Raw genomic sequence first — 13001 nt, 5'->3', positions numbered from 1 at the left:
AAATATGCAAACTTTGAGTGTTCACGCACAAAATACACACTTTCTTTTAAACTACTGATACATTTTGATATGAGCAACCATGACGGTGACATTGGAACCTTCATCAGCAGCATGAAGAGCCTATTTCTTCCAGATTAAATAGAGGAGGTCACACTCACACAGATTTAATGCTCATTCGAACACATTACACTTAATATCTGAGAGATTGCCAAACCTTCATGTGGCTTCCAGTTTAGTTATGGTTAATTTGCTCCCATTATTAACTAGCATAGCAGGGAAAGTTCACTTTCCCTACCCCTGTGTTTCTTGCTGTATTTACTATGAGTAAAAGATATGGCAATGTATTTAAAATATAAAATACATTTCTTAGCAAGTTGTGTGTATCTATCTCCGAACAGAACGCAATGGTGTCATTTAAGGAGCTATGTGGCTTGACCCCAGCGGCTAACATGAAGCAGTGTATCCTGACCGTCTCAACATGGCTGCTGAACAGCGAGAGGTCTCTTCGTATCACTGTGGACTTGAGCGAGTCCTACCCCACCATGGAGGCCCAGGGTGCTATCCCGGAGCTACTGCGCAAAGTCCTTATGGCCTACGACACGGTGAGCCAGCATGCTATCTGACAAATGCTAACCGAACCTCATCTCATCAACCCTAGTAGGATATACAGTATGGTTCGGGGTTGAGTGCTAAATGCAAAGAATCTATGATGTTATCCAACCATGCTTTTACGGTTTAAGCAATAACGAATATATTTTTTTTCTACTAAAAATACCCCCTTTGAAATTCCCCCCTTCTAGCTGTTATGCTTCATGTTTGTTTTTGTAGTGAGTTGTCACAACTTGACTCCTACACTTCGCTGGAGTAAAGTAGCTTCTAGCATTGTGTACAAACATGTACTAGCTTCATCGTGTGATCTCTCTTCTTCAGTTTTCCACAGTACTCCAACTTTTGGCACAGGGTACTGGACTTGATTGATCCAGTACCAAAGCCCAAAGCTTTCCAAGTTAGTTTTTTTATTAGGAACGAATGCTGTTTGGTGGTGGGGCTAGCTGCCATGATACTTTTTGTATCATGATGTAACACGAACACCAAATAGAAAAGAGCACCAAGCTTCCAAGAAGTCCTCAAACGTTTCCAGAATGTTTTGACTTTAAAAAAAATCACTGGTCCAAGATTTAACAGACAAAAAAAAAAGAGTTGTAATATTATGGCTAAAATTATCAGTCATTTTCAAGCATCCCATACACACTTATCTCTCAGAGGCTGCAATCTGACACAGTAAAACTCTTGTAAGTGGAAGTGTTATGGCCAGAGAAGTCTTTCTGATATACTTCCAAACAAACACATCCTTTTTTTTGTGTGTGTGTAGCCTGAGAACTCTAATTCAGTATGTGTGTGTTTGTGTATCTATGTCTATCTCACTTCCTGCTGAGATTTGGCTTCTTGTTTCCTTCCTGTAGATGATCCAGACGAGTCGTACTCTGATCGAATCAGCAGACAGCGTCTACTGCAAACTTACCCAGTCGCAACGAGCAGGTGAGAACTCTGACCACTTGCAAAGTAAAACTGTTCAGATGCACAACTGTGCTCACATCTGTATCCCATATCTCAGTAATATACGCGATAAAAATGTCTCTGTCCAATCGTCTTTAAACATTCTGCTTGGTGTTCTCTGACCAAATGTGCTGCCTTCAGCTAAATGTACATGAAGCATATGACTGGATGAGCCACAGCAGAGGATGATGCAAAAAAAATATGCTGAATTATGACTTTGTTCCTAGGCTACGTAGATCCTCGGTTTAGTCTGCATCCCCATCACACGCCCTGTCAGTTGACAATCCCTGGCTTATGGGCTCAGTGACCATGTCACTAAATGTCCATGCTTTTATAATTACACTGAATAATACACTGAGGACAAAACAGCAACTCATTAGGCAGTGAGAGTTGCTCAGTGATTGGCAGTTCACTGATGTAGAGATGTAGCATGAAGCACACACAGAGCCATGTAGAGGAGATAAAAAGTGTAGGGGAGATATAATGTAGTTTATTATTGCTGCGTGTTTATTTACAGAAAGAACATGTTCTCTCTCTCTCTCTCTCTCTCTCTCTCTCTCTCTCTCTATCTATCTATCTATCTATCTATCTATCTATCTATCTATCTATCTATCTATCTAATTACCTAGTTATTTATCTATCTATTTATGGATATCTGTCTTTATTTAATTATCTCTCTTTTTCTTTATCTATCTATCTATCTATCTATCTATCTATCTATCTATCTATCTATCTATCTATCTATCTATCTATCTATCTATCTATGGATATCTGTCTTTATTTAATTATCTTTCTTTTTCTTTATCTATCTATCTATCTATCTATCTATCTATCTATCTATCTATCTATCTATCTATCTATCTATCTATCTATGGATATCTGTCTTTATTTAACTATCTCTCTTTTTCTCTATCTATCTATCTATCTATCTATCTATCTATCTATCTATCTATCTATCTATCTATCTATCTATCTATCTATCTGTCTTTATCACTTTCTGTCTCTCTTATCGATATCTGTCTCTATCTCTCTTTTTACTTATCTATCTATCTATCTATCTATCTATCTATCTATCTATCTATCTATCTATCTATCTATCTATCTATCTATCTATCTATCTATTCTCTCTCTCTCTCTCTCTCTCTCTGCTATTTCCATAGGCATATAATGAAATAGGAACCCTGACTTTTCCATTAGGGTGAACACACATCTGCATACACATCTGTTTGACAAACAACAGTCCTCTGCATTTTACTGAAAAGATCTAAATTCACAGTGAAAGGTCTTGAAACATGCTGGAATTTCAATTTCAAAAAGCTGTTTGGATCATGTGTGTAATTGAGACTGAGAGACAGAGCAAGAGAGGGAAGAATGTTAATAAGTAAACAAGTTGAGCCTCTGTACCAAAACCCCACTCCCCTCTCTCTCTCTCTCTCTCTCTCTCTCTCTCTCTCTTTACTCATCCTTGATCTGAGAGCTAGGCTGAATCATCTCTTCACTAATGGCCTGCTGTTCCATCTCTCACAAAAATAGACCCTTGCAAGGACTCAGATTTTTTGTAAAATTTTAATCTCTCTCTCTCTCTCTCTCTTTCTCTCTCTCTCTCTCTCTCTCTCTCTCCATCTCACTCTCATTCTGTTTCATCTGGACGTGTCCAGCAGAGCATCACAGCCGCCTGGCTCTTAATTAGTTGTGGCAGTGTGTGAGTGTGAGTTTGTTTGTGTGTGTGTGTGTGTGTGAGAGAGAGAGAGAGAGAGAGAGAGAGAGACAGCCAGAGCCAGAGCCAGACATATATTACAGACAGACAGACAGACAGACAGACAGACTGCTGAAGGTGTGAATGGCCTTGTCCACCACCTCTCTTTTTCCAATAAACACTTCAGGCTTACCTCCTCTTCTTTCATCCTCTTTTCCCTTCATCATGTCACCTTACATGCTAGACCACACACACACACACACACACACACACATATTTGCCTTGTCATTTTAGCCAGTCAGGAGCTGGCTGTTTGAATTGAATACAGGTTTTTTTTTTTTTTCCAGAACATTGCCATTTCTAGCATTTCTATGGAAACCTTGCAACATGATAGTCCGTGAGAATATCCTTCATTAAACAGGCATAAATGAACACACACACACACACACACACAAAGACTTGTGCTTTTAGTCAATGACAGCTCAAACCTCATATACACACTCACAAAGCCTTCAGAACATGGGAGAGGAATTTTATTTCTTTCAACGGATTATTGGACTTTCATTTTCTTCACAATCCACACTTTTTTCATATCCAAAGGATTAAAAGCACATTATACACATGCTAAGAAACAATATAAGGAAACATTATAAATGCTCCAAAAATCTACTGGCACTTATTCATCAGAATTTCAGATTGGCTTGAATCTGATCGTAAGAGAATTATAGACAAATGTCCTCTTTCCTCTTCTTTACTGATTCTGTGGGGTCAGAATCACAAGCATGTCCGTGTGAGTGTACTGTAAACCTGAGCGTCACATTTTAACAGCCTGAAAAACACCTGATTCGCAGATAAATAACCCAAATCAATATCATCGCTATTTATTGTGATTCATGTAGGTATAATTAATTAATAAAATATTTAATAATGTAGTATAATAACTTTCTAACAGTAGAAAGTAACATCGATTGATCGTGAAATATGGGTAGAGGTTTAGTGTGATCAGGCGCATAATATTGTTTAATTTCAACACAAAAACATACAACTGTATTCGTTTAATAGACTGTTTATTAATGTTTTATTCATTTCAGTGTTTTGCTTATATAAAATAAAGACTATTAGGGGATGTGGTAGCTTAGTGGTTAAGGTGTTAGACTACTGATGGGAAGGTTGTGAGTTAATTTCCCGTTATTTATACATTACTGCACAGTGAAATTCTACCTTCGCATATCCTATCCTTGGGGGTTGGGGTCAGAGTGTAGGGTCAGACATGACGCAGCGCCCCTGGAGCATGGGGGTTAAGCACCTTGCTCACGGGCCCCAACAGTGGCAGCTTGAACCCTGATCTTCCGGTCAACGACCCAGAGCCTTAACCACTTGAGCCACCACCACCCCAGGTCCACCCCAGGTCCAGCCCAGGTCCACCCTAGGTCCACCCCAGGTCCACCCTAGGTCCACCCCAGGTCCACCCCAGTTCGAGAGCCAGGTCCACTAAGCTGCCCCTGCTGGGCCCCTGAGCAAGGCCCTTAAGCTTCAATTGCTCAGTTGTATAAAAATTGGGATAAAAATGTAAGTTGCAGAAATGTCAATGAAATATTACAATAAAGAAATTTTTTGATGGTTGTTTAAAGATGAAATCGGATCTGTTCGAGTCCTAATATAAAAAGTCATAAGTAGACTTCACTCAGTTAGCTACAGGAGAAGGTGAAAGTTTTGACCTTAAACAGTCCCGTATTCACAGAGGAGATAATTGAGGAAGAACGAACAGCAAATGGAAATAAAAACAGCAAAACATATGAGACTACAAGACTATGAGCAAGGCTATGGAAGACAACGCCACAACCATGACATGACATCAACAAAACCATGATTAAGAGTAAGACTGAAAGCAAAAGTTAAACAGAGGTGAAGGTGAGAAAAGAGAAATAGGCATGTCTGCCGGTGAGACACGTGACCAGGTCATGTGACGTGAAAGGGTTGGTGTGTGATGTACTCCAGATTACATTAGGATTCAGATTCTAATTTGTAATATTAGTCACATGGACAGCCATGCCCAGTACGACGCATGATGCGGTGAAATGTATTTTTTACGACTGTCCGTGTTCTGGAAATAGAGTCAAAATAAAAGGAGTCAGAAATGGAATTTGAAATGAAATAAAATAAAATGCAATTAGCTGTACAGAAGAGAGAAAAGGGTAAGATAAGGTACCTTATTGTCACTGTATACAATACAATGAAATTTAGTCTGTGACACTCAGACAGCAGCAAGGGCATCTAAACAGAAAACTATGAAGGAATTTAAATTAAATAAATAAATAAGTTAAGTTGCCTTTATTTGTCACATATACATTACTGCACAGTGAAATTCTTCCTTCGCATATCCCATCCTTGGGGGTTTGGATCAGAGCGCAGGGTCAGACATAAGGGTGGGTTAAGGGCCTTGCTCAAGGGCCCAACAGTGGCAGCTTGGCGGTGCTGTGGCTTGAACCCTGATCTTCCGGTCAACGACCCAGAGCCTTAACCTAAATAAATAAATAAATAAATAAATAAATAAATAAATAACTTTAAATAAGTTTAAAAAAGAAAAAGAAAAAAAGGAAAAGATTATGGATACATAGAGTACAATGGAGAAGAAAAGTATAGAAGATTGCACATAAAAATGATAAAAATAAAGGAACAAAATATAAATAATATATATTTATATTTTGTTTATTTATTTTTATTATTTTTATGTGCAATTTTATATACTTTTCTTCTGCTATACTTTTTTAATTGTATTTATTTTCTTTATATAATAAAAAAATAAAAAATAAAAAATACAATATACAAATATAAATATGGCGATAGGATAATGCATATCCTTAACATTTAAAATAATAATAATAATAATAATAATAATAATAATAATAATAATAATAATAATAATAAAAATGAGTACCTAGCTTTTTGAACGCTTTTCTTGGATTGGCTTCTTATTGTAAAATCTGCATAAATGATGCCATGTAGGTGACGTAAGAGGTGCACTGGATCTAAATAACAGAATAAGAGATTCAATGTGGAAGGAATATCCAAACTAAAAAAAGAAAGGCTCAGTGACGTGACGCACCCCGAGTCCCTCTGTCATCACTGACATTAGTAGTTGCTACATAACTCAACGCCAAGCCTTGCCAACCGTCTATATGCCTCCTTTCACTGTAAATCCTAAACATTCACGTCAAATAAATGGCTCCTGGCTGCTTTGTCACATTACATCTTCCTCATTCTCTCTGTCTCTCACTTAGACATGTGGAGTCTTAAAGGAAAACTCCACATGCACACATTCAGTGTGTCTATAGTGAAATATTTAGCATGTGTTTAGCGATTCTGCTGGTAATCACTTGGTTGTTGTTGGATTTTTGTCATTCCCAGGAGATGTTAGCGGTTGTGTATCGTTCAGGAATCACAGGATGACATTGTTAGCGCAGTGACAATGTGGTTTGATAGAAGAAAAATAGAATCTCAAACACTTCTCCTTGTTAGCTCCTAAACACGAGAGTTAAACAGCAAGAGTTTCTTTTCTCATTCACCATTTTCTAGAAAACTAGCACAGAACTAGTAAAGACAGCAAACACTGGAATGCAATGCAGCTATAAGAAAGTGTTGTAACAGAGGCTTGGCTTTTGCTACTCTACAAGAAGACGTACATGATAGTGTTGGTCAGTCATATCCACATTAAAGATTTAGATCCTGATCGATTTAAACTAAGACTAAAGCGCCGCTGCATCGCTGTCTTCAGGTAGAGATAAAGCGAGGGCTATATTCCATCAGCAGGTAGTCGAAAAGCATTGTGGGTAATGTAGGAAGCCAGTGTGCAAACTGAATATTGTTGGATGCCATTGTGTTAACTCTAACCCAGTCACTGAGGGGTTAACCATCAGTGCTGATCCGAAGCTGGAGGATTGCGTCAGGAAGGGTATCCAGAGTAAAAAACCTGTGCCAAATCAAATATGCTGACCAGATGATCCGCTGTGGTGACCCCATACAGGGAGCATGCGAAAGAACAGCAACAAGAACAACAATAAACTGTTCATTTTTTACACATGATTACGCACTTTAGTTTATTTGAAACAGAGACAAGGTTCTCTTTCTAAAAGGCTGGTTCCGAGCCGTTTGGCCCAGCGCTGTGAAGTCATTGTGTTTCGCGAATGAATCAAAGACAGGGAAATAAATGCCTCCATTCTTTTGTGTCAAAGGCCTCACTCACGTACACCTCCAAACACGTGCTTGTGAAGTGAATGGTCGGTGGTGTGGGTGCCGGTCAGCAGCAGTGTGTGGGTGTGGAGACAACAGGACACAGCTGTGAGTCTGGCAGGCATTCAGACAGAAGAAGAAGCATTTTGACACCTTTAGTTTTGGCACCCCCTAGCATGAGTCTGTCTAGGGAGTTTAATCTCCATCTCACGCTTTTAACTGGTTATCTGACTCATCACACACACACAAACAACTACACACACATTTTAACACTTTGTTTAGATCGATAATAAGCCATGGTATCGTGATCCAACTCATTATATAACCATTATAACCATCCAGTGCATAGAGGACACACAATTACCTTTTAAACAGGAATTTTTCTTTCATTCAGCAAACAGGAAGTCCTTGTTTTGTTTTGTTTTCAGTATAGAGACAAACAGTGCTCTGGACATACTGCTAAAGATGTGCACCAAAAAATAATAGTGGTACGTAATGATACCATGACATAATTGCACATCATGCTAGTACATGTAACATGACATTTATTGCACATATCTTCTTTTTCTTTCTTTCTTTCGATTCAGTCTTTTATTTCAATTAGCTCTTTAATTTTGCACAGTCCAGGAACAGCAGGCCAAATTTTTTGTTTCGCTGCAATTTGTATCCTGTATATAACTGTGATACAGATTAAAATCTTGAGATCTATTTTAGTTTAGTCCCTCGTCACACATGTGCAACTCGACGTGCACAAATGAAGACATTTCTGAAGATTTTTTGTGATAAGGAACAATGAGAATGCACAGGTTGTTCGTTTTATATCATTCGTCTTAATGAACAGAGCACAAGGTGGCATTTTAGCACATTCTGGTAGGTGGTTTGGCAAACTGACTCTAGATACATGGAGGATATACACTGATCAGGCATGACATTATGACCACCTTCCTAATATTTTGGTGGTCCCCCTTTTGCTGCCAAAACACAACAGACTGTCATGCACTGTGTATTCTGACCCCTTTGTATCAGAAGAAGCATTAACTTCTTCAGCAATTTCAGCAGCAGTAGCTCGTCTGTTGGATCGGATCACACGGGCCAGCCTTCGCTCCTCACGTGCATTAATGAGACTTGGCCGCCCATGACCCTGTCGCCGCTTCACTACTGTTCCTTCTTTGGACCACTTTTGATAGATACTGACCACTGCAGATCGGGAACACCCCACAAGAGCTGCAGTTTTGGAGATGCTCTGATCCAGTCGTCTAGCCATCACAATTTGGCCCTTCATCAAACTCGCTCAAATCCTTACGCTTGTCCATTTTTCTGCTTCTAACACATCAACACTGAGGACAAAATGTTCACTTGCTGCCTAATATATCCCACCCACTAACAGATGCCATGATGAGGAGATAATCAGTCTTAATCACTTCACCGGTCACTGCTCAGAATGTTATACCTGATCCATGTATACACATTACAGCATATTGAAGTTCTTTCTTCTTTGGAGGTTGGGGTCAGAGCACAGGGACAGCCATAATACAGCATCGTTGGAGCACTGAGGGTTAACGGCTTTGCTGAAGGGCCCAACAGTGGCAGCTTGGCAGTGCTAGGGGCTTCAACCCCAAGCAACAACCCCTCCTTAACCACTTGAACCACCACTGTCCATGGATTGTCCTGGGTGTAAATGTGTCTGACCCTAGACACTCTGTCAGAAAAATAAAAATCAATAAAAGAGCGATTCTGTCTTCATCCTCGTTACAGTCATTGTTGATCCAGAGGAAGGAATTCACAAGGCAAATAGATCATGTAGATCAATATATATATATAAGCATAATTTCATCACGGATGTCTAGGGAGAATTCTGTTGTGAGACAGTTTACACGAATAAGGATGTTCTAGAAACATCTCAAGATAATGGAAGCAAACAGGATACAAGTGTGGTGAATTTGTGAGTGTCAATAAATAAATAAAAACTAATAAAATAACAAATATAAACATTTTTAGAAAGTGTTTGCTTAGTAAGTGTAAGAGGGGATGTGGTAGCTTAGTGGTTAAGGTGTTGGACTCCTGATTGGAAGGTTGTGAGTTCTCAATCTTGTTGCCACGGCCCGGGTTCGCTTCCTGGGCAGGGCACCACCCCGGCCTCTGAAGAGTTAACTCTCAGTGCCGGTCCCAAGCCCAGATATAAGTGGGAGGGTTGCGACAGGAAGGGCATTCAGCATAAAACCTGCGCCAAATCATGCGGATCGAATGTTCCGCTACAAACCCTGCCATTGAGTGGGACTAACGCTAGGGTAAAAAAAAAAAATGTAGATACTGAACTGTATTTCTGTTGCCCATTTCATTTTATTTGGAGTTATAATAACTAGTGTACAAGTGTATTTAAATATTATTTGTATTTATCCCTAGTGAGCAAGCCTGAGGCGACTGTGGCAAGGGAACAACTCCCTTAGAGGGGAAGAGGAAGAAACCTTGAGAGGACTCAAAAGGGAACCTTTGGGTGACACCATAACTCTCAGTGCTGTTAAAATACATCACTGTGTTGGTGAATATCAGGGATTCGTTCTGGCTGATCAGGGTTTTAAAGGCCTGTGTCGACTCTAATGGCTTCCAGAGGAAAATGTGGTTTCGATTTTTGTTGTTGTTACTCAGTATGCAGAAAAACAGAACACATTGGGCAAACATTGTGTCAGCGAGAACCAGAGCTGGGGGTTTGCACGAAATTCAGACGGTTTGTTTGAAACAGAACATCATTGTTTCTGTCCATCATTCATGATTTCTTTGGATTAGAAGTGAATCAGTTAAACGTCTTATTTATAGACATACAAATGGTGATTATTAATAGAGAGGATGTCATTTTCCACTTCTGAGCAGACAGAGAGCAGATGGGAGGTAAAGGAGAGGAATCAATCTGATTGTGCCATCTGCTGTGTGATTCTGATGAAGCATGGAGTGCTGCTCTGGGTGTTTGAGGAGGTTTCACTGAGACTTCCATGAGGAGGATATGACGGAGACTCCTGGTGTGGAGGGATTGAGTGTGTTGGTGCTGTTTTGCAGGGTTGGATTTCCATGAAGATCTGCACCGGATCGGCTCTAAGGAGGGACTGAAGGGTAGAAAACTGCAGAAGGCCATGGAGAGCTACGCCTGGAACATTACCGTCCTCAAGGTGAGTGTGCTGCTACATGTAAATCAAGACGTGTGTATGAAAACCGAGATGCAAGAAACAAGCGTTTAACATGTACACCTGCGCTATAATGAATTGTTAGCGCCGTTGTCTGCATATTTTAGCCACGGATTGGTCTTTGTTCTGCTGATATTTTCCAGCAACTGCAGATTTTTACTTCACAACACACTACAGGTGTAGGAATGAATAAACAGCAATGCTTCAGGGCAACACGGCCCTCCCTGTTTTCGCTGCTAATGCCGCAGTAATTAATTGTTACTGATTGCTAATTACATCAATACACAACCTTATTTGGGGTCTCAGCAGCACGCAGCGCGTACACACACACACACACACACGTGAATAGTGTGAATGCAGTTTAGAGACAACATTGAAAATACTGACCTAATACTGAGTAATTTGGTCATGCAGGACATTTTTCGTCTTCAGGCATGTTAGTGATACTAGTTAAGTATGTTAGGGAAGATTAGTTAGTTCATCGGTGATGGATTACAGTTATTAAATTGTGCTAGTGAAGTTATTGAAGTATTTTAGTGATGGTAGTCGAGTATGTTTGACATGCTACTGAAGTTAAGAAAGTATGTTAGTGAAGTTAGTAAAGTACGTTTGTGACGGTAGTTAAGGAAGTATGGTAGTGAAGTTAATGGTAGTAAGGTGAAGTAAAGTGAAGTGAAGGTAGTTAAGTATGTTTGCAACAGAAGGAAGTATGTTGAGGTTAGAGAAGTTTGTTAGTGAAGTTAGTTAAGTTAAGGAAGTATTTTAGTGAAGTTAGAGAAATATGTTAGTAAAGGTGGTAAAACTATATTAGTAAAGTTAGTTAACTATGTTTGAGACAAGAGTTGAGGAAAGTATGTTAGTGAAGTTAGTAAAATATATTAGTAATGGTAAGTTTAGTATGTTTGAGACGGTAATTACGGTAAGTTAAAGAAGTGTGTTACTGAAGTTAGAGAAGTGAAGGTATTTAGCTATGGTAGTTAAGTTAATGAAAGTATGTTAGTGAAGTTAGTAAAATTATATTAGTAAAGGTAGTTTAGTATGTTTAAGTTCCTTAAAATTAATTTAAGGAAGTATGTTGAAGTTTTTTACTGAAGTTAGGAGTGTGTTACAAGGTTAATGAAATGTCCTAGTGAAGGTAGTAAAGCGTATTAGTGTAGGTAGTTAAGTATGTTTGAGATGGCAGTAAAAGAAGTATGTTAGTGAATGCAGAGAAGTTTAGGGTGTGTCAGTGAAGTTAACATGGTTAGTGAATTGCGCTAGTAAAATTAGTAAAGTATATTAGAGAAGGAAGGTAAATATGTTTGAGATGGTAGTTAAGGAAATATGTTAGTGAAGTTAGTAAAGTGTGTTAGTGGTGGTAGTAATATTTGTTAGTAGTTAACAGAATATGTTAGTGAAGTTAGTATGTTAGTGATGTTATATTAGTTTGTGATACACTATGTGGTCAAAAGTATGTGGACAAGTGATCATCACTCAAATATGAGCTTTTTGATCCTTGGTTTCATTCCAAAAGTTTTCAGTGAGGTTGCGGTCAGGGCTCGGTTTAGGTCACTGGAGTTCCTCCACACTGACCACATTAAAGCATGTCTTCATGGACCTCAGTACGTGCACAGGGACATAAGGTAGTGTTCTCAGACTGCAGTGTGATTCAGAACTCCAGAGGACACTGTATTTGTGAAATTAGTAAAGGATTTAAGGGAAGGCAGTGGAATATGTTAGCGAGGTATGAAAAATAAATCAATTAAGGTAGTGTATTAGTGAAGTTGGAGTGGAATCTATTAGTTGTGAAGTATGCTAGAGATGTTAGTGTGGTAAAGTGTGTTAGTGACATGTTGAATTTATTGTGTGGTAAGTGGAGAATTGTTATGTCTGGAGGGACGAGGTCTGTCTTGTAGGCAGTGTAGACGAAGGTCATGAGGTGTACATAAGGGCTGTGTGAAGATGAGATATGGTTCACTGAAGGAGATGAAGGTTAATAGTATGGTGGAGGTCTTGGAGGTCAGGTTCATGTAACGTGTTCCTCACATAAATCAGGTCAGTCTGATCTAATCTCGAGTCTTCATTTCAGCCTACTGTCAGATCATGACCATGTTGATAATAAGGTGGAGTATAACTGAAGGTGAGGTGTGTGTGTGTGTGATGTTTACAGGAAGAGATCACACAGGGTAAGAGACAGAGTGGGAAACAGGGTTATGATATGGTGAGGCGTAAATGGAAGTTCTATAGAGAGGTGGAGTGTGCGTGAGGCTTTTAAGATGAAGTATAGATGGAGGTTAGAGAGAGGTGGAGTGTGTGTTGGAGTGTGTATGGGATTTATAGTCTAGTGGAACAGGCAGCGCACT

General features: G+C 39.3%; 1 protein-coding gene across 1 annotated transcript in view; it reads left to right on the top strand.

The window, feature by feature from the left end:
- The window catches only part of plcl5 (phospholipase C like 5), a 98487-nt gene that overhangs the window by 69431 nt on the left and 16055 nt on the right, over nt 1–13001 (top strand). Inside the window, exons 3-5 of the mRNA XM_058409208.1 lie at nt 399–602; nt 1464–1539; nt 10535–10644. Coding sequence (XP_058265191.1) covers nt 399–602; nt 1464–1539; nt 10535–10644 — 390 coding nt within the window. The remainder of the gene's footprint in view (nt 1–398; nt 603–1463; nt 1540–10534; nt 10645–13001) is intronic.

This window comes from Hemibagrus wyckioides, linkage group LG02 (assembly GCF_019097595.1).
Source record: "Hemibagrus wyckioides isolate EC202008001 linkage group LG02, SWU_Hwy_1.0, whole genome shotgun sequence".
Classification (NCBI taxonomy): Eukaryota; Metazoa; Chordata; class Actinopteri; order Siluriformes; family Bagridae; genus Hemibagrus; species Hemibagrus wyckioides.
The sequence above is the reverse complement of the archived record's forward strand: the minus strand, read 5'-3'. Positions and strand labels throughout refer to the sequence as shown.